Raw genomic sequence first — 27,128 nt, 5'->3', positions numbered from 1 at the left:
GCATGCATTCCCAAAGGAACTGGCACTGTGGCGACTACAGCCCTTATGAAACACATTAAATGTTTTGGCAATTGCGAATATGGACAACCATCAGCTGTAGAATGCAATGGCAATGAAAACTTGTGGCGGACCGGGACTCGAACTCAGATTTCCCGCTTATCGCGAGTGGCCGCCGTACCCATTTGCCTATCCGTGCACGACTCACGACCAGATCCAAATTTCCACATGTCGTCAACCATATGTCTACAACCTGTACTCGTACATACATTATGTATATTCCCATACACGTGAGACATTTTACTTGAAATTCGATTGCATGCATGTGTGCAAAGGAACTTTGCGTCGTAATTCAGAATAACACAGGCACTGCACTATTGTATGAGCGAAATTGGTGACACGTTGGGTGTGTGGCAGTGTGCGATTTGCAGGAGGGGATGGGGGGGATTTCCCCCCCCCCCTCTGCATCAGACCATCCCCTCCTCTGGCTTTAGTTTATGCATCCCAACCAGGGATGTTTATTTCCCACGCAGTGGAGTAAACTTTACACATAATTTAAATTTGTGGAGCCGAACACTGAAAGTTTTTTATACAGTCTTACTATTAATACTATTAATATGTTTGCTTATTAATTTTGAAAAAGTGTTATGTAGTAGTTAAGCATTTCTAAACATTTAGAACCAAATCATCATTCTCGTGTTGTCATTGTTGCTTTCGTCTAAGGTGCGTCATCCGTTTCCTTGCGAGCTTGCGAGGGAAGTAGTGTGGCAGTCGTACCGCAGCAGTCATACCGCAGAGCTGGGTGAGCTGGGGGCTGAAATTCCCACCCCGGGCCCTGACACAGGGTGGTGACCGGCCCGGTACCTGTGCGAACATTTACCGTTAGGCCACCTTTTGGCACCGGTATGGCGCGGACTAACGCGCCTGGGACGAAAGCACACATTACTAAATAACGCACCATCATCTGCTTCTAGTTCCTAGGATACTACTTCGTGGACCTTCTTTAAATACTCTTCTCTTCCACCATCGTTTTCCTTTGGTTTTCATTTCCGTTGTTAGCTGCAAGTGCAAGTACCAAGTAGGCCGCCGCTGCGATACTTTATTATCCTTTATACTGCAAGACCGACACACGTGTGGCACAAATTCTGTTGCTTTGGTATAAATTAATCTGCCGCATGCAACATACGCCTCAAGATGTTGTCTGTTGTAGCATGCTACAAGACGACGCACGCTACATTTCCGTAGCATGCCACAATGTTGCAAGACGTCGCCCCAGCGTAAACGAGGCTTTAGAACCAGGTCTGTATTGTATGGTGGATGTGATGTGTTGCGTACGAAACTAAAACCTGCAATCAGATCCAAACGTCGTGGAAAACTGTGAAGAGGTGTCATCCTGCAGCAAGATAACGCCCGCCCACATTCTGTCAAACCGACAGCTGACGCAATAAAGGAGTTAAGATTCGAGGTGCTGGAGCATCCACCATACAGTACAGACCTTGCTCCAAGTGATTTTCACATGTTTGACCCTTATCGGAAGCACTACTGGGAAGAAGATTTGAAAGTGATGAAGACGTCATTGCTGCGGTGCAAAATTGGTTACAGTTACAACCGAAAAACGTATTTTCTGATGAAATAAAAAAAAACTCGTGAAATGTCGGGAAAACTGCATTGAAGTCCAGGGAGGTTACGCAGAAAAATAACGCATCTTTCAGTTTTCTATCATCAGAATAAGTGCAGCTTTTCACAAATGTGCCTTTACTTTTTGAATTTCCGTCGTATACCTGTATGTAGATGATTTTGTAAATAAGCTTTACCTGTAATGTACTTTTAAAGATATAACAAGGGATGGCTTTTCTGATAGTGCATACGCGTGAATAGTGAGTTTCGGCATTAACATCTATTTATAAATAACTGTTTAACCATGGGTAATGCCACGGTCCAAGCTAGTAACATAATGTAATTATACTAACCCCCTAAGACATCCCCCCCCACTGGTAAAAGCACAAATCGCACACTGGTGTGTGGTTCCCTTGATAGTATGGTGGAACGACGAGCGATCTGGTGTGCGTTTGCGGCGCTAGCTGCCCGATGAACGTGAAAGACGTTGGCCTGACGGGGCACCCGTTTTGCAGGTGTGGTTCCAGAACCGGCGCGCCAAGTGGAGGAAGGCGGAGCGCCTCAAGGAGGAACAGCGCAAGCGAGAGGAGCAGGAGAGGGGCAAGAGGGACCCCGACAAGGACGCCCTCGACGTCGACAAGGTCAGTCCGCACTCTGATTGAAACTACACGTCTCTCCGTGCTTCACACCAAGCAACCCAATTCCTCAGCCACAGCGCTCTACTGTGGCCGCCTCAGCCACCAGTGGCGCAACTGTGCTGCCTACAGTAGGGTGCGACCGCTGGCTGTTTGGTCCTTGTAAGGTGCCTCTTACGTGAGGAAGACATTTTTAGCAGTTTTAATAAATTATTGTCTCTTATTGATGTATTCACGATAGTTAGAAAGTGCTATAGTCCGTAGCCGGCCATGAGTTGGAGAGCATTTCCCACGCTGCCTGGCTAGGTGACGAAGCGACCATATGTCGCGCTTAGTGGGGTGGGGCTCGGCGCTGGACCGTAGCAACAAGCGGCAGCATGGGAAATATACATGACGGGAAGTACCGCCATCTTGGCGCCTAAGTCACCGATTTTGTTTATTTATATTTAATAATTAGTCATTTATGACAACACGAATACTAGGACGAGCCTCTGGATGTTTAAAACTATTTATCATAATTTTGCCTCGTTAAAATTCACACCCGTTCGTTAACAAATGCATATCTTAGTAAGTACGAACTTGATCGGAAATTCACGAACTGTGACGGACTGCACGCCAAAGTCAGCAGTCGGCGTTAAGAGCTCTTCCTGTCTTGTTCGATGGTAGCCATGCTCTCGGTGACGAGTAATTTGTGGCATGAGTGTTTCATGATTGATCTAATAGGAATAAAAGTGATATTACGGCGTTCTCAATGTTAATTTCGAGTAAATAGATACCCCAAAGTTGATCGACAGAAATTTCAGATAATTAGCTTCCACCGAGAGAGACATCCAATGCGCCAATGAAGAATCTGCACGGGACGACATTTACGAGAGCTGCACCGCGCACAGGTAGGAGGAAATCCGACGACACGATCCACCAAAATCCGACGATACGATCCACCAAGGCGGATCAAGGAAGGTCCGACTTACACTCGCAAATTCCGGGTGGAAATGCTGACCAGTAATACTGTACGTCACATATACCACCCTCTACGGATTCGCGGCTAAGCTGAGTAATAACAATATCAGTTTATAAGCGAGGTGATCTTGCATCCTGGAGCGCCACACCGTTTCCTTTGCGACGACGTACTTTCCTCTAGCTTGGAGTAAGTTGGTAGCAACTCTTCTGAAACCTGAAACATAAGTGCCTTTTTTTTCATACGAAGTTATGACAGATTTCGACAAGGGATCTCAAACGGGTTCCATATTTGTAGATTTCCAGAAGGTTTTTGAAACTGTTCCTCACGCGCGCATTCAAATCAAAGTGCGTGCCAGTGGCGTATCGTTACAGTTGTGTTACTGCATCCGTGATTTCCTGTCAGGATCGTCACAGTTTCTAGTAACTGACGGAAAGTCATTGAGTAAAAGAGAAATGATATCTGTGAATTTTATCAATAGTGGATGGTGTCGAACTCCGTGACTGTTCCTTTACAGGGTGTAGAAAAATATCCGCTACCAGTAAAAAAAAAAATGGTTCAGATGGCTCTGAGCACTATGGGACTTAACATCTATGGTCATCAGTCCCCTAGAACTTAGAACTACTTAAACCTAACTAACCTAAGGAAAGCACACAAAACCCAGCCATCACGAGGCAGAGAAAATCCCTGACCCCGCCGGGAATCGAACCCGGGAACCCGGGCGTGGAAGCGAGAACGCTACCGCACGACCACAAGATGCGGGCGCTACCAGTCACAATAAAAGTTTATTTATTTGTCGCACGACCGGTTTCGGACTTGCGCCCATCCTCAGGTGTTTATACATTCATGTACATGTTCATACTGTTGGAGATCACTGTATAAATACAAAAAAAAATTATTTGCTGGTGACTACACAGGTACAAGTGGGACAATTGTAAGTCGTAAGGCAGCATTTGACGAAAATATATCTGTACTTACATAAAGATGAAGCACCATATAGATCTAAGTTCTCCAACAAAAATGTGAATAAAAAAAAATTCATAATGTGTATCAAGAAACGTCGCAGCTTTTTAAATTTCTATACATGCAATACCCTTGCACTTCCTGTGGCTAAGTTCTTTGACCATAACCTACAAGGTTCTGTATGAGTAACATCTTTACATCTGCTACATCTAAGTTCTTTGACCCCAGCCCACATGTTTGTATATAAACATAGCGTATTTCACGACTGCACATCATAATAGTGAAATATGAAGCTATACTTGGTAAAACTGAAATATGGATGTGAAAATGACAATAAGTGTGCAACTATGTGACAAAACTATCACCATAGCATACCTGTAATAATGATGCTTCATCTTTATGTAAGTACAGATATATTTTCGTCAAATGCTGCCTTACGACTTACAATTGTCCCACTTGTATCTGTTTAGTCACCAGCAAATAATTTTTTTGTATTTATACAGTGATCTCCAACAGTATAAACATGTACATGAATGTATAAACACCTGAGGATGGACGCAAGCCCGAAACCGGTCGTGTGACAAATAAATAACCTTTTATCGTAACTGGTAGCGGATATTTTTCTACACTCTAATGATGTTTGTCCTTCCCCAAGTTAGTATTCAAGGCCCTCTGCTGTTCCTGAACTACATAAACGGTTTAGGAGACAATCTGAGGCGCACTCTTAGTATGCAGATGATGCTGACCTGTTCCTTCTAATAAAGTTATCAAAAAATCAAAACGAATTTCAAAATTATTTACACAAGAAGTGGCAGTTGACACTAAACAATAAAAAGTATGAAATTATCCACGTGAGTGCCAAAAGGAATCCGTTAAATTTAGCTTGGACCATGAAACACACAAATTTACGCTAGGGATTGCAATTACGAGTAACTTAAATTGAAACTGTCACACAGAAAATGTTACGGGGAAGAGGAACAGAAGACTGCGTTCTATTGACAAAACATGTAGATCTCCCATGCCGCCTGATGCATATGTCGAAGGTGTAGATAGATAGAGCACTAGTCCCACAACTGACCTTCCCTCACCACAGCCAACACACGCTTTATGCTGCTCCAATAGCTTACGTTCCTGATGACAAAATTCCTCCTCCCCCATCCCCCACCCCCTACCCATCCAACTCTCCGCCCGCTCCCTCCCAGGACAACCGATGAAGCCTAATCTATATACACACTAACGCAAATTAAATAATGTACCACGAAGGAATTTTCCGAATGGGACGCAAGTACATACACGTGATGCACAGACACAGACAAAGAAATGATTGTAATTTCAGAAAAACTCGACGATTTATTCGAGAGAAAGCTTCACAAACTGAGGGAGTCAGTAGCGCGTTGGTCCACCTCTGGCCCTTACGACAATCACTCCTGGTTGTCGAGCCGTATACTGTGCTACACTCAGGAAATTAAAAACGACTACAGTGTGTTCGTGGCTAGAGGAATTCAAACGAACTTCTTCATCTCCACGACAATGCAAGACCTCACACAAGTCTGCGCGCCCGAGAAGAGCTCACAAAACTTCATTCCTCATCCACCTTACATATTTCGACTGCCGTCTCTTTGACGCAATGTAGGATGCACTCCGCGCTCAGTAACGTCGCGAAAGGCTGTCCCATTGAACGGAGACAATATTGAGAAATATAGTTTTGTAGCCAGAAGATGGGGAATAATATGGTGTATTGAAATCCCGAATAAAGCCAACCTGCTTATTGAAAGGCCTTGTAAAACTGCTAAGAAAAGTCTAGTTTTATTTTTATTTCGGAGTGGCACTTAATTTAAAAATGGGCCTCGTATTAAGAACAGTAAAGAAAACCAGGGCATTGATTATTGAACGAATCTTGTACTTTCCTCGCCGTGCCACGTGCCTGTAACGCCAAGTTTCAGTGTTCAGTGTCGCGGTGGGCAGTGGTCTTAATGTTGTGGCCCACCAGTGTGGGTGGAAGACGAGGCAGTCCGCCGCGTAGTTAATTACTATTAGTGCGCCAGAATTAAGATCTCCCCCGGCCGCAGGAGACGGCTGTTGCCGCGTGTACAGCAACTCCTTGTCCTCATCTGCTAAGATGTTAGCAGCTGCGGCTGTGGCGCATTCATTTTAATTAGCGCCCTAAATTATTCCAAGATTCGAAGACGATAATTCTCGCGCAAAACTTGCTGCGGCGCGCGCGGCGGCGCCATATTTCAGACTGCTCGCACTTCACGTGATTAACCCCGGGAGCGACCGCAGCGCCGCGCGCGGATTAATTCTGCGGAGGCGTCCCGGTCGGCCAAGAGCGAGTAGTCGGCTAAGTGGCTGCTTACACGCCATTTACCGCCGCCGTAACTCACGCGCGCTTTATGTACTCGCGACGCCCGGACTCGAATATCAGCGGCGCCCGCGTCATTCATTAGCTCGCGGGACGTATCCATTACTTTCGCCCGAGGACTCTCCGGGAAAGACGAGATTAGCCGTTATTCTCTGTGCTGGCAGTAACTGAAGTACAGTAGCGCCGAACGCAGTGCCTAGACTGCTCTTTCCTCGGTAGGATGAACTTCAGTATTCTAGTTGCACCAGTTTTCCGGGGATTTCTTGTATGGCTATACTGTCGGCCATTAAAATTGCAATATAAGGAATGATGAAATTTTACTTACCATCCAGGAACATGAGTAAATGTGTAGGTAATTTTGGGCTACACAGGGTGTGAAATTCTGTGCTCACAGCTGCCAACTCAGGCAGCAACAGCGATTCTAAGCCGTTTGAACACAGAATCGAACAGTACTTGGACGACTGATACGGATGCGTAATTCCATGCTGCTTTTAGTGTGCCTGAGTCCATCAACAGAAGTGGCTAGTGAGTGGTGGCATGGCAGTCTCCTGGCAACTCCATTGCCAGGTTTTTGAATGAGTTACAAAAGTGGAGAATGTGCTCTCTGAAGCACCACAGTTGAGCACCCTCTGTAGCGACATACTTAGGACATCAAGGGGAAAGTGCAGTCTTGCCTTATCTTGCTCAGACAACTTACGGGAATACAGGAAGGTGCGTCTTTGACAACTGCTGATGTTTCGATAGATGAACACCCCTCTCAATTTCAAGGCACAAGTGCAACGAGAGAACACTGTGCATTTACTCCACTGAAAATTGAAAAAATGATCACCATGATTTGGTCAACGCAGCAGAGGGAAATTTTATTGACACACTATTAAGGATGTGTAGAACAAAGTGAGTGAAAGTGAAGAAGATTTACATGATCTGCTGAATGGAATGAACAGTCTAATGAATACAGAATATGGATTTAGAGTAAATCGAAGAAAGACGAAAGTAATGAGAAGTACCAGAAATGAGAACAGTGAAAAACCTAACATCAGGATTGATGGTCACGATGTAGATGAAGTTAAGGAATTCTACTGCTTAGGCAGCCAAAAAACCAATGACGGACGAAGCAAGGAGGAATTCAAAAGCAGACTAGCACTGGCAAAAACGGCATTCCTGCTCAAGAGAAGTCTACTAGTATCAAACATTGGCCTTCATTTGACGAAGAAATTTATGAGAATGTGCATTTGGAGCACAGCATTGTACAATAGGGAAACATGGCCTGTGGTAAAACCGTAATGGAAAAGAATCGAAGCATTTGAATTGTGGTGCTACAGATGAATGTTGAAAATTAGGTGGGCTGATAACGTAAGGAATGAGGTGGTTCTGCGCAGAATCTGAGAGGAAAGGAATATGTGGAAAATACTGACAAGGAGAAGGGACAGGGTGATAGGGCATCTGTTAGACATCAGGGAATGACTTCCGTAGTACTAGAGGGAGCTGTACAATGCAAAAACTATAGAGAGAGACTGGAATACATCCAGCAAATAATTGAGGAGTAGGAATGCTACTCTGAGATGAAGAGATTTGCACAGGACAGGAATTGGTGGCGGGCCGCATGACTCGAAGAAGAAGAAGAAGAAGAAGAAGAAGAAAAGCGACAGATCACACCGACATTGCCATACACATCTGAGTACTTTCGACAGGGCGTGCGAAATTTCAGCGCTGATACCGAATATAGCCTCCTTTTGCAGCAATGCAGGCAGGCAGAGACGATCGTAGAGGTGACGCATGTAGTCTTGCGGAATGGCTGCCATACAGTTTCCGCCTGGTGCCTCAAGTGGGCCAGATTTCCTGCCGCTCTCGCAGACTGCGCATGTTGACCTTCAAACTTCTTTATTAAAATGTTTTACTTAAACTGATGAGTGAAATTGAATGCAAGTGAACCTAATTTCTCTTTACTTTTTTTATCATGTCAACATTGACCCACAATATTCTAGCGCAATGCAATCTGACTGCTCAAACCCATTACACCCTGACTTCAAATGATTAATTCAAAAGAATGGCCCTGACTAAAAAGAAATCTTAACAATAACCTATACATTTCATTAAGCACTTACCTCAGAAAAATCTTCATTACGCGAACTACTGCAGTACAGTGAGCGTCAATACTGCCTGCTAAATAAAAGATTCTAACTATTAAAGCTACTAACTACTAATAAGCATGTGGTTAGCAAAGGAGAGATTTTGTTGCAAACCAAATAATGTATTTTTTACCTTAATAATGAGACATCCAGTTCAGACACGAATTTAAATCGTCATTGACATCCAGTACAAATATATATAATCATGAATAATTTTCAATCTCCAAGTCGGATACTTCCCGGTCGTTAGCCTACGCTAACACTTCAGACCTCTACCCCCCATCAATGCTAACTTCTCACATTTAACATCCATCACTGCTGGCACTTCACCTCCAACTGCCCAACAGTACTTCCATCACCGCTGGCGAATAACTTCCAACTGCCTAACACTATCGGCGATTAACTTCCAACAACGAGTCCAACCAGCCACGGAGCCTATTACAAAGAAAGCGCAGTCAGAGATCCAATGCAAAGTGCTACACAGCGCTGCCAACACAGAAGCAGCCCACTTAAAACCTTTCATTCTGTCTCAAACATGATCAGTGGGAGATAGAACTGGGGATCATGCTGGCTATGGCAATTGACGTACACCTTGGAGAACAGGCTGGGTGTCACGTGATACGTGTGGACGTGCATTGCCATGCTGGAAAAGCAAATCGCAGGGGAATGGTAACAGGACGGGTTGAATGGTATTTTGGATGTACCGCCCACTGTTCAGTATTGCCTCTTCGATCACCAGATAAGAACATCCGTCATGAGACATCGCTCCCCACACTATGAAGCCATGTGTTGGCCCTGTGAGCCTCCGTCGTATACACTCTCACCTGCACGACGCCATATACGCGTACGACCAACATTGGCACCAAAGCAGAAGCGACTCATCACTGAATATAAGTAGTCCTCGATCGTTTTTCCATAAGCACCTCTCGCGACACCACTAGAGGCGAGCTGCATGATGTTGGGGCGTGAGCGGAAGACGCCCTAAAAGCACGCAGAAGGGCAGCTCTTCTGCACAGAGACAGTTGCGAATAGTCCTCGCTGATGCCCTCATAGCAACAGTGTCACTATTTTGTTGTGATGTCTTGGTGCGGTCCAATACGGCACTTCGTGAGATGCCGCTGTCCGGACGCAAGCTGCCGGGGATGTGCGCCTTCTGCTGACCACTGGTGAAAACATCGATGCGCCGTGGAGATCTCTCGCTCCACGTGAAGCGCAGTTCTGCTATATGACCATCAAGCTTCCCGTAGACCCACTATACACCCTTGCTCATTCTCCGTCAGTTGCAGAAACGGTTCACGCCAATGCTGTCGCAGCATGCTGACAATGTTGCAGACACAGACGGAAACTGGCTACTACTGCCTCTGGAGCTGAACACCTACTCCGAAGCTTACAACATTTTCGGGTGGTAACGCTGTTCCTGGATTGGCGGCAGCGCTGCGTATTTGATCATCGCATTAACTGCCCCCTTGTTGCGTCCAGTGCAAGTATGGCATGACTTAGTCACTTGTGTTAAGATGATCTTCTTTCATTTTCCAGTGGCTTGGCCGAGCAAGAACCATAATACAGAGCATACAGAAAGCCCCCCCCCCTCCCCCCCCCACACACACACATCGTAAACAACTAATGCCACTACACAACCAAAGACGACCAACGTCAGAAGTTATCGATAGTGAATATTCATCACCAGCTGGAGAGCCAGTAGCATTAACTGCGTCCATCTGTTACTTGAGCAAAGACAGAGAGGGATACTAAGAATAATTTATGCAAAAACCTGCTTCTCTATTTATGGGATCAGTTGCTAGTTTAATTTCAACAATTTCCATAATAACATTATCCCAATAGGTAGAAGTGTAGTGAAGCAACTTAAATCACTTAATAAAAACAAGTTCAAATGGCTCTGAGCACTATGGGACTTAACATCTGTGGTCATCAGTCCCCTAGAACTTAGAACTACTTAAACCTAACTAACCTAAGGACATCACAAACATCCATGCCCGAGGCAGGATTCGAACCTGCGACCGTAGCAGTCGCGCGGTTCCGGACTGCGCGCCTAGAACCGCTAGACCACCGCGGCCGGCAATAAAAAAAAAAAGTCTTTTGGTCCAGACTGTGTACCGATTAGGTTCCCTTCGGAGTACCCTGATGCATTAGCTGCATACTTAACAATCATATACAACCGTTCGCTCCACGAAAGATCCGTATCCATTGTCGGGGAAGTTGCACAGGTCACACCAATATTCAAGAAAGGTAGTAGGAGTAATCCACTAAATTACAGGTCCATATCGTTAACGTCGATATGCAGCAGGATTTTGGAACATATATTGTGTTCGAACATTATGAATTACCTCGAAGAAAACTGTCTATTGACACACAGTCAACATGGGTTAAGAAAACATCGTTTCTGTGAAACACAACTAGCCCTTTATTCACATGAAGTGTTGAGTGCTGTTGACAAGGGATTTCAGATCGATTCCGTATTTCTGGATTTCCGGAAGGATTTTGACACTGTACCATACAAGCAGCTCGTAGTGAAATTGCCTGCTTATGGAATATGGTCTCAGTTATGTGACTGGATTTGTGATTTCCTGTCAGAGAGGTCACACTTCATAGTAATTGACGGAAAGTCATCGAGTAAAACAGAAGTGATTTCTGGCGTTTCCCAAGGTAGCCCTTTGCTGCTCATTATCTATACAGGGTGTTACAAAAAGGTACAGCCAGACTTTCAGAAAACATTCCTCACACACAAAGGAAGAAAATGTTATGTGGACATGTGTCCGGAAACGCTTACTTTCCATGTTAGAGCTAATTTTATTACTTCTCATCAAAACACATTAATCATGGAATGGAAACACACAGCAACAGAACGTACGAGCGTGACTTCAAACACTTAGTTACAGTAAATGTTCAAAATGTCCTCCGTTAGAGAGGATACATGCATCCACTCTCCGTCGCATGGAATCCCTGATGCGCTGATGCAGCCCTGGAGAATGGCGTATTGTATCACAGCCGTCCACAATACGAGCACGAAGAGTCTCTACATTTGGTACCGGGGTTGCGTAGACAAGAGCTTTCAAATGCCCCATAAACGAAAGTCAAGATGGTTGAGGTCAGGAGAGCGTGGAGGCCATGGAATTGGTCCGCCTCTACCAATCCATCGGTCACTGAATCTGTTGTTGAGAAGCGTACGAACACTTCGACTGAAATGTGCAGGAGCTTCATCGTGCATGAACCACATGTTGTGTCGTTCTTGTAAAGCCACATGTTCTAGCAGCACAGGTAGAGTATCCCGTATGAAATCATGATAACGTGCTCCGTTGAGCGTAGGTGGAAGAACATGGGGCCCAATCAAGACATTACCAACAATGCCTCCCCAAACGTTCACAGAAAATCTGTGCTGATGATGTGATTGCACAATTGCGTGCGGATTCCCGTCAGTCCACACATGTTGATTGTGAAAATTTACAATTTGATCTCGTTGGAATGAAGCCTCATCCGTAAAGAGAACATTTGCACTGAAATGAGGATTGACACATTGTTGGATGAACTATTCGCAGAAGTGTACCCGTGGAGGCCAATCAGCTGCTGATAGTGCCTGCACACGCTGTACATGGTACGGAAACAACTGGTTCTCCCGTAGCACTCTCCATACAGTGACGTGGTCAATGTTACCTTGTACAGGAGCAACTTCTCTGTCGCTGACATTAGGGTTATCGTCAACTGCACGAAGAATTTCCTCGTCCATTGCAGGTGTCCTCGTCGTTCTAGGTCTTCCCCAGTCGCGAGTCATAGGCTGGAATGTGCCGTGCTCCCTAACACGCCGATCAATTCCTTCGAACGGCTTCCTGTCGGGACACCTTCGTTCTGGAAATCTGTCTCGATACCAACGTACCGCGCCACGGCTATTGCCCCGTGCTAATCCATACATCAAATGGGCATCTGCCAACTCCGCATTTGTAAATATTGCGCTGACTGCAAAACCACGTTCGTGGTGAACACTAACCTGTTGATGCTACGTACTGATGTGCTTGATGCTAGTACTGTAGAGCAATGAGTCGCATGTCAACACAAGCACCGAAGTCAACATTACCCTCCTTCAATTGGGCCATCTGGCGGTGAATCGAGGAAGTACAGTACATACTGACGAAACTAAAATAAGCTCTAACATGGAAATTAAGCGTTTCCGGACACATGTCCAAATAACATCTTTTCTTTATTTGTGTGTGTGGAATGTTTCATGAAAGTTTGGCCGTACATTTTTGTAACACCCTGTATAAACGATTTGGGAGACAAAATGAACAGCTGTCTAAGGTTGTTTGCACATGAAGCTGTCGTTTATCGACTAATGAAGTCATCAGAAGATCGAAACAAATTGCAAAATGATTTAGAAAAGATATCTGAATGGTGCGAAAAATGGCAGTTGACCCTAAATAACGAACAGTGTGAGGTCATCCACATGAGTGCTAAAAAGAATTCGTTAAACTTCGGTTACACGATAAATCAGTCTAATCTAAAAGCCGAAAATTCAACTAAATACCTGTTGTTGATGTTGTGGTCTTCAGTCCTGAGACTGGTTTGATGCAGCTCTCCATGCAACTCTATCCTGTGCAAGCTTCTTCATCTCCCAGTACCTACTGCAACCTACATCCTTCTGAATCTGCTTAGTGTATTTGTCTCTTGGTCTCCCCCTACGATTTTTACCCTCCACGCTGCCCTCCAATACTAAATTGGTGATCCCTTGATGCCCCCTCTTCTGGTCAAGTTGTGCCACAAACCTCTCTTCTCCCCAATCCTATTCAACAGCTCCTCATTAGTTATGTGATCCACCCATCTAATCTTCAGCATTCTTCTGTAGCACCACATTTCGAAAGCTTCTATTCTCTTCTTGTCCAAACTATTTACCGTCCATGTTTCACTTCCATACATGGCTACACTCCATACAAATACTTTCAGAAACGACTTCCTGACACTTAAATCTATACTCGATGTTAACAAATTTCTCTTCTTCAGAAACGCTTTCCTTGCCATTGCCAGTCTACATTTTATATCCTCTCTACTTCGACCATCATCAGTTATTTTGCTCCCCAAATAGCAAAACTCCTTTACTACTTTAAGTGTCTCATTTCCTAATCTAATTCCCTCAGCATCACCCGACTTAATTCGACTACATTCCATTATCCTCGTTTTGATTTTGTTGATGTTCATCTTATATCCTCCCTTCAAGACACCATCCATTCCATTCAACTGCTCTTCTAAGTCCTTTGCTGTCTCTGACAGAATTACAATATCATCGGCGAACCTTCTCCATGGATTTTAATACCGACTCCGAATTTTCCTTTTGTTTCCTTTACTGCTTGCTCAATATACAGATTGAATAACATCGGGGAGAGGCTACAACCCTGTCTTACTCCCTTCCCAACCACTGCTTCCCTTTCATGTCCCTCGACTCTTATAACTGTCATCTGGTTTCTGTACAAATTGTAATTAGCCTTTCGCTCCCTGTATTTTACCCCTGCCATCTTTAGAATTTGAAAGAGAGTATTCCAGTCAACATTGTCAAAAGCTTTCTCTAAGTCTACAAATGCTAGAAACGTAGGTTTGCCTTTGCTTAATCTTTCTTCTAAGATAAGTCGTAAGATCAGTATTGCCTCACGTGTTCCAGTATTTCTACGGAATCCAAACTGATCTTCTCCGAGGTCGGCTTCTACTAGTTTTTCCATTCGTCTGTAAAGAATTCGTGTTAGTGTTTTGCAGCTGTGGCTTATTAAACTGATTGTTCGGTAATTTTCACATCTGTCAACACCTGCTTTCTTTGGGATTGGAATTATTATATTCTTCTTGAGTCTGAGGGTATTTCCCCTGTCTCATACATCTTGCTCACCAGATGGTAGAGTTTTGTCAGGACTGGCTCTCCCAAGGCCGTCAGTAGTTCCAATGGAATGTTGTCTACTCCGGGGGCCTTGTTTCGACTCAGGTCTTTCAGTGCTCTGTCAAACTCTTCACGCAGTATCGTATCTCCCATTTCATCTACATCCTCTTCCATTTCCATAATATTGTCCTCAAGTACATCGCCCTTGTATAGACCCTCTACATACTCCTTCCACCTTTCTGCTTTCCCTTCTTTGCTTAGAACTGGGTTTCCACCTGAGCTCTTGATGTTCATACAAGTGGTTCTCTTATCTCCAAAGGTCTCTTTAATTTTCCTGTAGGCAGTATCTATCTTATGCCTAGTGAGATAAGCCTCTACATCCTTACATTTGTCCTCCAGCCATCCGTGCTTAGCCATTTTGCACTTCCTGTCGATCTCATTTTTGAGACGTTTGTATTCCTTTTTGCCTGCTTCATTTACTGCATTTTTATATTTTCTCCTTTCATCAATTAAATTCAATATTTCTTCTGTTACCCAAGGATTTCTATTAGCCCTCGTCTTTTTACCTACTTGATCCTCTGCTGTCTTCACTACTTCATCCCTCAAAGCTACATATTCTTCTTCTACTGTATTTCTTTCCCCCATTCCTGTCAATTGTTCCCTTATGCTCTCCCTGAAACTCTGTACAACCTCTGGTTCTTTCAGTTTATCAGGGTCCCATCTCCTTAAATTCCCACCTTTTTGCAGTTTCTTCAGTTTTAATCTACAGGTCATAACCAATAGATTGTGGTCAGAGTCCACATCTGCCCCTGGAAATGTCTTACAATTTAAAACTTGGTTCCTAAATCTCTGTCTTACCATTATATAATCTATCTGATACCTATCTCCAGGGTTCTTCCATGTACACAACCTTTTATCATGATTCTTAAACCAAGTGTTAGCTATGATTAAGTTGTGCTCTGTGCAAAATTCTACCAGGCGGCTTCCTGTTTCATTTCTTAACCCCAATCCATATTCACCTACTACGTTTCCTTCTCTCCCTTTTCCTACACTCGAATTCCAGTCACCCATCACTATTAAATTTTCGTCTCCCTTCACTATCTGAATAATTTCTTTTATTCCATCATACATTTCTTCAATTTCTTCGTCATCTGCAGAGCTAGTTGGCATATAAACTTGTACTACTGTAGTAGGTGTGGGCTTCGTATCTATCTTGCCCACAATAATGCGTTCACTATGCTGTTTGTAGTAGCTTACCCGCATTCCTATTTTCCTATTCATTATTAAACCTACTCCTGCATTACCCCTATTTGACTTTGTATTTATAACCCTGTATTCGCCTGACCAGAAGTCTTGTTCCTCCTGCCACCGAACTTCACTAATTCCCACTATATCTAACTTTAACCTATCCATTTCCCTTTTTAAATGTTCTAACCTACCTGCCCGATTACGGGATCTGACATTCCACGCTCCGATCCGTAGAACGCCAGTTTTCTTTCTCCTGATAGCGACATCCTCTTGAGTCGTCCCCGCCAGGAGATCCGAATGGGGGACTATTTTACCTCCGGAATATTTTACCCAAGAGGATGCCATCATCATTTAATCATACAGTAAAGCTGCATGCCCTCGGGAAAAATTACAGCCGTAGTTTCCCCTTGCTTTCAGCCGTTCGCAGTACCAGCCCAGCAAGGCCGTTCTGGTTATTGTTACAAGGCCAGATCAGTCAATCATCCAGACTGTTGCCCTTGCAACTACTGAAAGGCTGCTGCCCCTCTTCAGGAACCATACGTTTGTCTGGCCTCTCAACAGATACCCCTCTGTTGTGGTTATACCTACGGTACGGCTATCTGTATCGCTGAGGCACGCAAGCCTCCCCACCAACGGCAAGGTCCATGGTTCATGGGGGGTGGGGGGGGGGGGGACTAAATACCTAGATATTACAATTACGAACAACATAAATTGGAAGGAACACAGAGAAAATGTTGTGGGGAAGGCGTTTTATTGGCAGGACACTTAGAAAATGTATCAGACCTACTAAGGAGACTGCCTACACTACGCTTGTCCGTCCTCTTTTAGAATACTGCTGCGCGGTGTCGGATCCTTACCAGATAGGACAGACGGAGTACTTCCAAGAAGCTCAAAGAAGGGCAGCACGTTTTATATTATCGCAAAATATGGGAGAGTCACAGAAATGATACAGGATTTGGGCTGGACAACATTAAAAGAAAGGCGTTTTTCGTTGCAACGGAATCTGCTCACGAAATTCCAATCACCAGCTTTCTCCCAAAAATGCGAAAATATATTGTTGACACCGACCTACATAGGGAGAAACAATCACAACGATAAAATAAGGGAAATCAGAGTACGTACGGAAAGATATAGGTGTTCGTTCTTTCCGCGCGCTATGCGAGATTGGAATAATAGAGAATTGTGATGGTGGTTCGATGAACCCTCTGCCAGGCACTTAAATGTAACTTTGCAGAGTATCGATGTAGATGTAGACATTTCTGGGAAACTGGTGTACGTTTCGGTGGTACTATTACTACCGTGGCAATCGGCTGACGCGCGGTAGCCACGCGGTCTAGGGCACCTACTCACGGTGCAGGGCACCTACTCACGGTCCGCGCAGCTCCCCCCGTTGGAGGTTCGAGCCCTCCCTGGGGTATGGGTGTGTGTGTGTTATCGTTAGCGTAAGTTGGTTTAAGTTAGCTTAAGTAGTGCGTAAGCTTCGGGACAGATGATCCCAGTAATTTGGTCCCATGAAACCTTACCACAAATTTCCAAAAAATTGGGTTGACACTCGCCATTTATAAATACATGGCAGTATTGTTTATCCACCCCAGGAATCCAATGTTGGGCAAAACGTTTTGTCACTGACGTTTGGTTTTAAAATGTCCTCAATATATCAGGCCTGACATTATCGGAGAGGAGACAGTAGTCTTAATGTATTATATGATATAAATTTTTTTAATGTCTAGATCACAAGTTTTTTCGCTACACAATTGAATCACCTCTAAAGCACTACTGAATTAGTTAGCGCACTTTAATTTATGAGAAAAAAAGAAAGGACAACTAAAATGGTTCAAATGGCTCTGAGCACTATGGGACTTAACTTCAGAGGTCATCATCCCCTAAACTTAGGACTACTTAAACCTAACTAACCTAAGGACATCACACACATCCATGCCTGAGGCAGGATTCGAACCTGCGACCGTAGCAGCAGCGCGGTTCCGGAATGAAGCGCCTACAACCGCCCGGGCACACTGGCCGGCAAAGGATAACTAAACTAGTTATAAGGAAAAAAAAGGAAATTTCCTGCCTAGGCATTAAAAAAGTCTAAATTAATTTCTTTATTTAATACATTCTGAAGATATGTTTTGTAAATTTAATTTGTAATTTACCGGATTTGTAGCAGGTGACGTAATCATTTTTTAACGAGTCGGTTAAACAGTTAACGTCCTACATACCCCGAGGACCCAATTAATCATCTGTTCTTTATAAGAACGGGAGAACATTGGCCCACAGTTTTACAGACACTGTGATGTAACATTACGTCGTGTACGAATACATTACTTTATGATGCGCCAGGTGTCGTTTTTCTCCTTCATCTGGTAAACTGCATCGAACGTTCGACTTCGAAGCATACAGAATTGTTTTCATATAAAGAGACTCAAAATTTAGTATTTCAAATTATTTGAAAAATTTATTTGCCTTCATTATTTTATTAATTCTCATATTCCTACCAGTTTCTAAACGGAAAAAATACAATTGAAAAACAGAGGATGAATGCATTTGGGACTGGAACACAGGTTCTCTGCTCCTCAACCAAATGCTTTGGTCGCTACACCAAAACGACGCAATCACTGTACAGCATTCATCTTACAGGAATATACGCAACAGTAAAAAAAGCTTCTTTCCAGGAAAATAAGCGTTTGCCGATCCCATATACACTGACGAAGAAAATCGCAACACGAAGAAGGAGTTGTGCGACGTAAAGGAAAGTTGGCTGGCGTGTTTCTATTTCTGAAAATGATATCTGTTCAAATTTCGCGCCTATCGTATAAAAGTGGAACTACTATCGCCAATTTTCACGATGCAAATTACATTTGCTTTAAATACACGCTGTAACGGTCGTCAGCGTTAGTTATCTTTGAGATTGGACATGGTGAGGTGGAGATAATAAAAAATGCGTTTAAGGCGACAACACCTTACTGAGTTTGAACGAGGTCGCGTAGTAGCGCTACGAGAGGCTGGATGTTCCTATATTGCAGGAAGACTTGGCGGGATTGTAGCCACCGGACATGATTGCTGATAGCTGTGGCCACGAGAATGAACGTTCGCAAGAAGAACTGGCTCCGGACGGCCATGTAGCAAGAGGGAAGAGTACCGTGTTCGGCGTACGGCTCTGGCGCATCGTACTGCCTCTGCAGCAGCAGTCTGAGCAGCAGTTGGCACCACAGCGACACAACGAACTGTTACAAATCGATTACTTCAGCTGGAACCCAAACGCCCTGTAGCGTGCTTTCTGCTGACCCCAGCGCCATTTGCGACTTCACTGGTTGCGAGCGAGAGGTGGTTCTGTCTCTGTGCCAGTGGTGACCGTGTGTTGGTTACAAGGAGTCCAGTTGAGGACCTGCAACCAACCGGTCTGCGTGCACACACTCTGGACCTACACCTAGAGTCGTGTTCTGGGCTGTGATTTTGTATGAGAGCAGGAGTACCCTCCTGGTTATCCCACGCGCCCTGACTGCAAGCAAATTTGAACGTCAATCTGGTGATTCGTTCTGTTGTACTGTCATTTATGAACAGTTTTCCAACAGGATAACGCTCGCGAGCATACTGCTGTTGTAACTGAGCATGCTCTGCAGTGTGTCGACATGTTGCCTTGGCCTGCTCGATTACCATATCTGTCTCCAATCGAGCAGATATTGGACATCATTGGACGACAACTCCAGCGTCATCCACAAACATCATCAACCTTCCCTATATTGATCTACTTTGTGCAACAGGCGTGTAACTGTATCCCATACACTGGCATCCAGCACCTGTGCAACACAGTGCATCCACGTTTGCATACTTGCATTCAGCATTCTGGTGGTTACACCGGTTATTATGCACCAGTATTTCACATTTGCAATGGCTTATTTCGCGCTGACACTAACCTTCGATCTGACAATGTTAATCACTTAACTATGTTAACTAGACATATGTATTCCCGAAATTTCATTACTCTACATTAATTAGTTTTTGGTGTTGCGATTTGTTTTTCCGTTAATGTAGAATGAAGAAAAGTGTTCAGTTTTTGATTTTCTACCGATCTTGTCAATTCTGAGTTGACTGCACTTCAATGTGGTTTTCTCAAAAACGAGTCTTTTCCGTTTGGTTGTACACTAGTGACCTGCCAAATAGCCGAATCGGTTGGCCGTGTCAGAGGCCTTCTCCTCGTTACTTACACAGCCTTACAATGGCGGACGCCGGCTTAAGAGTCCACTTGGATTTTGGTTGGGCGCAGGTGGAGTCCCGTGAGGGAGCGAGCCCTGTAGAGGACATGGAGGCGGCGTCGACGTCTGCGCCAGTGGTGCACGCGGACACGAGCCGGTCGCCGCTGAGCTGCAGCGACGCTGGCGACGCCGACGTCGGCGCGTCAGGCGCTCCCGGCTCCGCGTCCGCTTCCGCCCCCGCGCCGGCGCAGCAGACGGAGGCGCCGCCCCCGCTGCCTCCCCTGCTGGCGGAGGCGTCAGCGGCGGGGGCGGCGGCGGGCGCAGAGGCCAACTCGCTGCCCGCGTCCTACAGTCCCAGGTGGGTACCGCCGTCATCGCCCACATATTAGGTCGGTGCGTAAGTTCGTAGCGTTTTTGTTTTGCATGTTGGTATTCCTGTTGCCATGGGTTTACTTATCGACCGTCATTTTTTATTTGTAGTTCACTGCTGCTATTTGCATATTGTCATTTTGTTATCTGGAGATAATGAGTGGAGTTCTGGACGCTAGATAATGAAGTGCCAAGTGGAAAATCGGAACATTTCTGATATATTCTTCTGTTTGAGTTTAGTAGGGGGATGACGGCAGCGGAGGCAGCCAGAAACATTTGCCCGGTATAGGGGTGTAATGCCACTGGAGAGAGCAAGGCAAGAAAATGACAATCCAAGAACAACGACCAGGAAGACTGTGTAAACGATAACGCCCGTATTCTGCTAGACTGACAAAGAACACTGTACAGGAGCTGGATTCCGCACACAATTCATTCTCCTGATCTTGCATCCTCAGACTTCCTCCTTTTGGGCGCTCTATCGAACAACCTCCGAGGAACTTCCCTTCCGGATGAAAATGATCTCCGAACTTGACTCGATGAGTTCTTTGCCTCAAAACCACTTGATTTCTGCAGTTACGAAATCGGAAAGTCGTCCTAGCGTTGGCACACTGTTGTAAAAGTGAAGGAGAATATGTTATTTATTACTGAAGTCTCCATTATGTGTATCTGTTGTAGGAAAAATGCTACGAACGTACGCACCAATGTAATACAACGGTTTACTTTCTTTATAGATGGATTTTTCCTTGCCGTTCTTCCGGTGTATCCTTCTTCCTGCTAATCTCCGGACAGTTGATTACTTACTCGCTTGTAACATTCTTGCAGCAGCTAGACTGCATTTTAGATGCACTTACTCATAGGTTATGCTTAACCTCTTTATTGATTAACCGGTGAAATTAAAGCCTATGTGAGGCTAGGAACTATCTTATGAAGTCACAGAAGAACAAATAATTTGGGAGATATCGAGTATTAGAGTGAGAGTTGAACAGAGCTTTGGAAGAATTGCGAGCAAGGAAGGGGCGTAGGCGTATATAACATTCCTCTGGAATTTCTAACATCATTGGGTAAAGCGGCAACTATACGACTACTCAAGTTGGTTTTTCGAATCTGTGTGTCCAGTGAGATGCCATAATACTTGGGAAGAATATCATCCACACAGTTCCGTAGATAGCAAGGACAAATGAGGACGAGAAATGTCCTACAGTCAGCTTAATAGCCGATGTACCCAAAGTGTTGACAAGAATAAGATACAGAAAATATAAAAGATGTTCTCTTCTACCCTTCCTGTTCAATTTATACGTCAAAGAAGCAATGCAGGTAATCAAAGAAAGGTTCAGGAATAGGAATAAAATTCAGAGTGAAAGGTTGTCAGTGATAAGAGTCGCTGATTGCATTGCTATCCTCAGGGAAAGTGAGGAAGATTGCAGGTCCGTTTGAACGGAATTAATAGCCTAATGAGAACAGAATATGAACTGAGAGTAAACCGAAGAAACACGATGGTAATGAGTAGCAGAAATGAGATTAGTGATAAACATAACATGTAAATTGGGAACCACGAAGTAGTCGAAGTGAAGAAATTCCGACACCTTGTGAGCAAAATTACACATGACGCACGAAGGATGGACATAAAAATCAGAATAGGACAGGCAAAGAGGACGTACCGGCACAAGAGAAGTCTTTTACTATCAAACATCGGCTCTAATTTGAGGAAGAAATTCCTGAGAGCGTACATTTGCAACGCAACATTGTATGGAAGTGAAACATAGACTGAGCGAAAACACAAAAAGACGAGAATCGAAACGTTTGATATATGACGCTATAGAAGAATGTTTTAATTAGGTGGACTGATAAAATAAGAAATGAAGACATTATTCGCAAACCGGCCAGGAGAGGAACATGGGAAAATACAAAAAGAAGGCACACGATGACGGCGCATGTGCTAAGACACCAAGCAATAACATCCATGATACATGAGGGAGCTGTAGATCGTAAAAAAGTAAGGGAATTGAGAACGTTAGGTGCACATGCTACTCTAAGATGATGACGAGGCTGGCACACGAGAGCAATCAGAAGGCTGACGGCCGGAAGTTCTCAACTGTCTTTCGCTTTCAGTTAGGTTCTGTGACTGATTTATTTTATTTATTTATTTTACAGATTCTATGCAGTCCTTGTTCTCAAATCGTCCTACCATATCCCAACCGTAATTCTGTGTATAGTCAGGAAACTAGAAAATAGCTCTGTAAATGCGACCCTTCGCACGGTGAAATACAATAAGTTGTCATTTTTCGAATGTCATGTTAGTTTCCTTCCGTCTCACTGTGACCTTCCAGACCATGCGGCAGCCTGAAACTGTAACAAGAGAGCGGACAGAAACTGGCTGCATCGTACATAACGTGCAGTTATACAAGGGAACACAAGTGACGAAATATTAGAGATTGAAGGTTTACACGATCGGTTGTCTTAGTTGCTGGTGAATCTTCCGGGCTGAATGGTCATGATCCAAGAGACTTTATTGCTCCTGACGTATCATCCAGAGCAGCGTCAGACATCTGCAGAGGTGTTCCTGGTTCCGCTGAGTGGTGTCGACTGTCAGTGCGAACGTAGGAGTGTGACACGAACACCTTGAAAAGGTGCGAAGGAATGGAGATTAGATTTAACGTCCCGTCCAGCGAGGTCATTAGAGACAGAGCACAAGCTCGGATTACGAAAGGATGGGGAAGGAAATCGGCCGTGACCTTTTCAGAGGATCCATCCCGACATTTAGGGAAATCACGGTAAACTAAAATCTGGATAGCCGGACCGGGATTTGAACCGTCGTCCTCCCGAATGTGAATTAGGTTATCTAACTACTGCGACACCTCACTAGTGCATGAAAAAGCGGGCATGTCGTAACTCCACACGTGATTGGCAGAGGTAATCTTTGTGGAGGATTTAACTACCGAATTGTCATCTGCCAGTGATAAAACTTATCTATTCTGTGGAGTTACTGTCCACATATCACTAATTTTAACATAAAAAGAGTCCAACCTTGAGTTGCTACAGACGTGTAAGCTGTGCACATGAAAAAATCTAACACTATTGATGATTACTTTTAACGAAACTATTCCTGACTTAAGGATTACTTTAATGATTATAATTCAAAAAATAAAAGTTAAGCGTAGTCCAATTCCTGTCCAAACTACCGCATCGTAGTGGATAGTATTGAGGTCGTTGTCAAAACACGTTGATTAAAACCTCACTACTTGAGTCAGTTTTAAATAATTCTCTAATCAACAGTGCCGGTATTCAGAACTGGGGGAGGACCAAAAGAGCCTTACTTTCCGAAAATACTTCTGAAGAAAATTCTCGTCAGTCCTAAATGAACAAATGAAAAAAAAAAAAATCATCTAGACCACATTAGCTGAATTTAGCAAGAGACTTTTCACATTCACTTTATTGAAAACCAAGATGATTCAAGCAAGCGCAATTTCATTAATTTTTGCAGTCAGAACTGCTTTTCTTAATGACATTTTTTTGGAAATTGGTGAGTTCCTATGGGTCCAAACTACTGAGATCATCGGTTCCTAGGCTTACACACTACTTAATCTAACTTACGCTAAGGACAACACATACACCCATGCCGAAGGGAGGACTGCAACCTCAGACGGGGGTAGCCGCGCGAACCGTGGCAAGATGCCTGAGAACGCACGGCTACCCCATGCGGCTTTCATAATGAAACATAAGCAGATGTGAATCTTTAACTGTTTCAAGTTTCTGTTCGAAGACATTAAAAGCCAGTTAATTTTGAAAACATTAACATTGCGACCTTTTTCTTGTAAATAAGCAGTTGCAATTACTGTCCTATCAGCTGTGGCATTTTAAGTTTCTTTTTACTAGATTAGTAGAATAGTAGAATAGTAATGTGCAACAGAAGGACAACAAGTGACATTCACCTTTTGTAGAGTGAACTCATCTTTTATGTTGCACAATAATTACTGTGCTGTTCAAATATTAAGCGACACACAAAATTACGTAAAGGAAATGATCAGTCGATGATAACTCACACTGACACTAGGCTACTTTCTTTTACGAAACTAATGTGCTGTTCAAAAATAGCTAGAAACTACAGCTATAACTAGTCATTCTGTAACAGTTCTACGGAATGATGCACAGACCAATGAGCAGCAGTAAGCCAACACATCTTCATGTCTCTTACCACCTGTATGCTACCCGAGAAAAGCTACTTATCCTACCGAGAGCCCCAGGCTCCGTAGAAACGCCTCTTCCTCACAAGGTAAACTTCCCATTAGTGGTAAAATAGCCCACTCAAAAACTGAACGCAATCAAGTATGAACTGTGAAAGAAGAAGCAAAATCGAAACAGTTAACCGTCCAAGTTCCAATATGTGCAACATCGAGGGCATTGCAAGGATTATAGCGTCGTCATTGTGTGCGCACGGTGTTGGACTGCAGAGCGGGAGATCTGTGTTCAAATCTCCCTAGTGCCCCATTTTTTTCACAAACTTATGAACTGTCCGTCCGTTCATTGACGTGTGTTCTCCTTCTGTAGCCTTTGCAATTACTGACGTACAATACATTCGTTATGGAATCTGAGTCACGTGGTGAGAAATATTACCGTCGCAAGGAAATGTGATGAATAAATGTTTCAAATGGCTCTAAGCATTGTGGGATTTAACATCTGAGGTCATCAGTCCCCTAGACTTAGAACTACTTAAACCTAACTAACCTAAGGACATCACACACGTCCATGCCTGAGGCAGGATTCGAACCTGCGACCGTAACAGCAGCGCGGTTCCAGACTGTACCGCCTAGAACCCATCTTCCAGAGCGGCCGGCTTGTAATGAATAGTGAGAGCAAGCAAAATGCCGCATAGACCTGTCACAGAAATGAAATCAAGAAATAAAAGGGTGTTAACTGTGTTAGAAGAAAGGAATTCAACAGTCAAAACTTCCAAAACGGAACGCAAGAGTGATAACATGTGGTGCTTGCGTAGAACAAATAGGTTGTATGTACGTCTGGAGGTCCCTTCGTTGTACCTCGCTGTTGCAAACGAATACAGCAAACAGGTCCGTCAGTGAGTGGACGGACAGTCGATAATTTTGTGGGAAAAAAAAGGGGCGCGACGGAGATTTGAACATTGTCTCCCCTGTCTAACAACGACGCCGTAGCTATTCAAATTAGCTCGCCATTACACATTTTGAGTTTTGACCGTTCACTACTTCTATTTTGCTTCTTTTTTTACAGTTCAGTAACCTTGTTCCTGGTTTCGTTCTTGATCTGTGTTCAGTTTTTGACGGGTTATCTACTGGACCATCTTACTACTAAATGTGCAGGGAATGCGGTGGGCAGTTTGCCTTGTCAGAAGTGTGTCTCCGCACAACTCCGGGCAAGAGGATGCACTTTCCTCACCCCCTCCCCTGAGCATGTCTTCATTCGTTACAGAATTCTCAGACAACATGGACAACTAACAACTCTGTGACACACAAGGTTGTGTCACGTTTCAAGATATAGTTCTTGTGATATCAGATGTCTAGAAACTGAGCAATCAGTTTGTGTCAAAAACAGTAATTTCGGACTTGTGCCATCCTCCTCCACCCCCGTATAAATTTCTGCGGCTATCCATGCTATTACACGGGATGTAATCGATATGATAATACAGTGACAAAGATATAACATGCAAAGTATTTCACTGTAAATGATAATTAATTCAAACACTCAGCTGCTGACAGGTGTTGTTGATATACCTCGATTGGGACAGCTGAAAATGTGTGCCCCACCGGGACTCGAATCCGGGATCTGCTGCTTACATGGCAGACGCTCTATCCATCTTTTTTTTTAAATCTCATTTTGTTCGTTTTAGTTCGTTGCATCTGCTCGGGGCGGACGTCTCAAGACACCCGTTTCAGTTCGTTGTTGATCCATTAACTCAGTCTTTTTTTTTTTTTATTACAGAGGGCGGCTAACCCTCTGACCGAACACGCTGAGCTAACGTGGCGGCATCCATCTGAGCCACCGAGGACACAGATGAATAGCGCGACTGCAGGGACTTAACCCTTTCACGCTTCCCGTGAGACCCACATTCCCAACTGTCCACAATCTACATACGTAATGCTCCTAATAGATATTTGCCCATCCAATCATTACTCGCGCCAACTAAGTTGACGATTCCCGCAAGAGTTCGGGCAACCTGTCGCATTCGCACTGACGAAGATCTTTACGTATGTAGATAGTGGACAGTGGGGAATGTGGGTCTCACGGGAAGCGTGCATGGGATAAGTCCCTGCAGTCGCGCTATTCATCTGTTTCCTCGGTGGCTCAGATGGATAGAGCGTCTGCCATGTAAGCAGGAGATCCCGAGTTCGAGTCCCGGTCGGGACACACATTTTCAGCTGTCCCAATCGAGGTATATCAACTACACCTGTCGACAGCTGAGGGTTTCAGTTAATTATCATTTATTCTAGAGAAGCTGCACGGTCATCAACGGTATCTGTTCTTTCGAGAACAGTTGTATTGTATTGTATGGTACGCTAACCGGGGACCTAGAAACGACGGAACCGGCCGGTGTGGCCGAGCGGTTCTCGGCGCTTCAGTCTCGAACCGCGCGACCGCTACGGTCGCAGGTTCGAATCCTGCCTCGGGCATGGATGTGTGTGATGTCCTTAGGTTAGTTAGGTTTAAGTAGTTCTAAGTTCTAGGGGACTGATGACCTTAGATGGTTCAAATGGATCTGAGCACTATGGGACTTAACATCTGAGGTCATCAGTCCCCTAGAACTTAGAACTTCTTAAACCTAA

The 27,128-nt window shown here is 44.2% G+C and overlaps 1 protein-coding gene across 1 annotated transcript in view; it reads left to right on the top strand.

Moving 5' to 3' along the window:
• The window catches only part of LOC126153166 (paired mesoderm homeobox protein 2B-like), a 296,092-nt gene that overhangs the window by 259,569 nt on the left and 9,395 nt on the right, over positions 1-27,128 (top strand). The window contains exons 5-6 of the mRNA XM_049916051.1: positions 2,130-2,255; positions 20,040-20,326. Coding sequence (XP_049772008.1) covers positions 2,130-2,255; positions 20,040-20,326 — 413 coding nt within the window. The remainder of the gene's footprint in view (positions 1-2,129; positions 2,256-20,039; positions 20,327-27,128) is intronic.

This window comes from Schistocerca cancellata, chromosome 2 (assembly GCF_023864275.1).
Source record: "Schistocerca cancellata isolate TAMUIC-IGC-003103 chromosome 2, iqSchCanc2.1, whole genome shotgun sequence".
In the NCBI taxonomy this organism is placed as follows: Eukaryota; Metazoa; Arthropoda; class Insecta; order Orthoptera; family Acrididae; genus Schistocerca; species Schistocerca cancellata.
This window is presented reverse-complemented; position numbering and strand designations above follow the sequence as displayed.